The 2,232-nt window shown below is 62.0% G+C and overlaps 1 protein-coding gene across 1 annotated transcript; it reads right to left on the bottom strand.

Moving 5' to 3' along the window:
- Nucleotides 1-227: 227 nt before the first annotated feature.
- LOC119306454 (myb-related protein Pp2-like) lies at nucleotides 228-1,474 on the bottom strand. Its single transcript, XM_037582670.1, has one exon. The coding sequence runs from the start codon at nucleotides 1,414-1,416 to the stop codon at nucleotides 439-441; it is 978 nt and encodes a 325-aa protein (XP_037438567.1). The 5' UTR covers nucleotides 1,417-1,474; the 3' UTR covers nucleotides 228-438.
- Between the last annotated feature and the right edge of the window lie 758 nt (nucleotides 1,475-2,232).

Below are 2,232 nucleotides of genomic sequence, written 5' to 3'. Positions count from 1 at the left end.
AATTAATTTAGTACGCCTCGAATGTGCCCACTGGCGTACTCACTTCAAAACCACCAGCAAAACCGTTACTGGGCGAGGAGCCGAGACGACGTGACGGCGACGTGCGTGCGTGCGGTTGGGTAACGCCGCGCCCACCCAACCAAACTCAACGCACGCACAACACATTCAGTGATAATCGCAACCACACCTGAACGAACTCCCCAACAAGAAAATAGTACCGATCCATCGATCCAACCGGCCCAACTAATTCACAGGAAAACAGTGCTCATCCGAAATGCTTCTGTTTCTCTTGCAGGAGTAATCTCTAAGGTGAATCAACAAAAAAAGCTAGCTAGATTCTACTAGTAGGGAATGGAAATGGAGACGGACATGAATGAGATCGACGAGCAACAACAAGGAGTTGAATGGAACTTGCAATGCAGATGCTTGGCGTCTCGTCTACCCGTCCGTCCGTCGGTCTCGACCGCCTGCCGGGTGCGTTTCTGCTCGATCGGCCCTGGCCGTCGGCAGGGTGGCCGCCGCCGCGCCGGCTCTGCCCAGGGACGCCATGATGGAGCACACACTGCCCATTTGCCGCCGCACCTCATCTTCGACCATCCGCTTCATCGCCTCCATGAACCACGGGTTCTGCTCCAGCATCGCCCTCGCGCTCTCCATCCACGCCTCCTTCACCGGCGCTGGCGCCGGCACTGGCGCCGGGGGAGCCGGCGGGGTGACGGCGCCGACCCCGGTTCCCGGCAGGCTGAGTGACAGCGACGTGGGCGGGTCGGGCGGCGGCGCCTGGTGGTCCACCTTCACCGCGGGAGGGACGGCACCGCCGACGTCCACGCGGGGCCGCTTGGCGTTGGCGGGCGGTTCCACCGAGGCGTCGCTGTCGTCGTCGTCGTCGTCGTCGTCCTCCGCGCCCCTGGTGAGATCCACAGATTGGAACGACATGGCAGCGGCAGGCGCGAAGACGGGCCCGCCCGCTGCGTTGCCCGCGGCCGCGCTGCGGCGTTTCCGGAGCGTGGAGTTCCAGTGGTTCTTGACGGAGTTGTCGGTGCGGCCGACGAGCTTGCGCGCGATGGTGGCCCACTTGTTGCCGTGCTTGCTGTGGAGCTCGAAGATGAGGCGGTCCTCGTCGGGGGTGAAGGCGCGGCGGTGCACCCCGGGGCTGAGCTGGTTGCACCAGCGCAGGCGGCAGGACTTGCCCCCGTCCGGCCGGGGATCTCGGCGCTGATGACGGTCCAGTTCCTGGCCCCGTGGCGCGCCACGGCGTCGCGCAGCAGCTCGTCCTCCTCGGGGCTCCACGACCCCTTGATCCTCCCCGCCCCCGCCCCCGCGCCGTCCGACCCGCCCCCGCCGTCCGGCATCCTGCTCTTCCCTCTTCCCGCGTCGGTCTCGGTCTCGGCTGCGGCTGCCGCGGGGGTTGTGCATATAAGGATGTACGTGGGCGTGCGGTTGGGCCGGGGGACGGGATGCGGGGCGAGAGAGGGCAGAGCGTTGGTTGGTTCGTGTGCTGCATGCGGGCGCGTTAGGTGGGCGGGCGCGCTTTACAGTTTCGCGTTTCGGGCGTTTTCGGTGGGGTTTTTGGGCGTTTTCGGTGGTTTCCGCCGGGTGGTGCGTGGGGCGGATGGGTTGCCTTGCCGGCGTCACCCGCGAACCGCCGGGGCTGGATGCATTTGCATGGCCGGCTGGCCACACTGCACCGATCACACAGTCAGTCACCCGCGCACGGCGTGCGTGTGGGCGCTGCGTGCCAGGCCAGGCCAGGCCAGGCGGGGCTGTACGTCACGCGTCGCGACCTGCTACCGCTTCTCTCGAGTGGTGTGGCTCCCGAGGTGCGACGTGCCGTGGGGGAGGGAGGATGAGGATCGGTCGCAATCCGCCAAATACTGGTGCCGTCGGGCCATATCTTATTTGCTGCCTTGGAAGGCCGTTTTGAGTTTTATTTTTTATTTTTTTGATTGATGAGTCGATGAGTTGTAGTACCAATCTGAAGCTTGTCGCCGTTACGATGCTTCTGTTTATCTAGAAGAAGGTTTCTGATACTGGTCTTATGTCTGTGTGCTGCAAAAAGTGACTTCTAAATCGAACAATTCATGACTTCAAAAAGTTACTTTCAAAGATTAAAGGTTTGGCGTCATGAAGTCTTCTCCCATAGTTCCATGTATGTACTACTGTACATGCTACAGTTCATGGCTGGTAGTGGTATACGTGTAGGTGTAGCCAGAAGGGGCTCTGCATGCTCCT

The sequence above is a fragment of the Triticum dicoccoides genome, chromosome 1B (assembly GCF_002162155.2).
Source record: "Triticum dicoccoides isolate Atlit2015 ecotype Zavitan chromosome 1B, WEW_v2.0, whole genome shotgun sequence".
NCBI classification, from domain to species: Eukaryota; Viridiplantae; Streptophyta; class Magnoliopsida; order Poales; family Poaceae; genus Triticum; species Triticum dicoccoides.
This window is presented reverse-complemented; position numbering and strand designations above follow the sequence as displayed.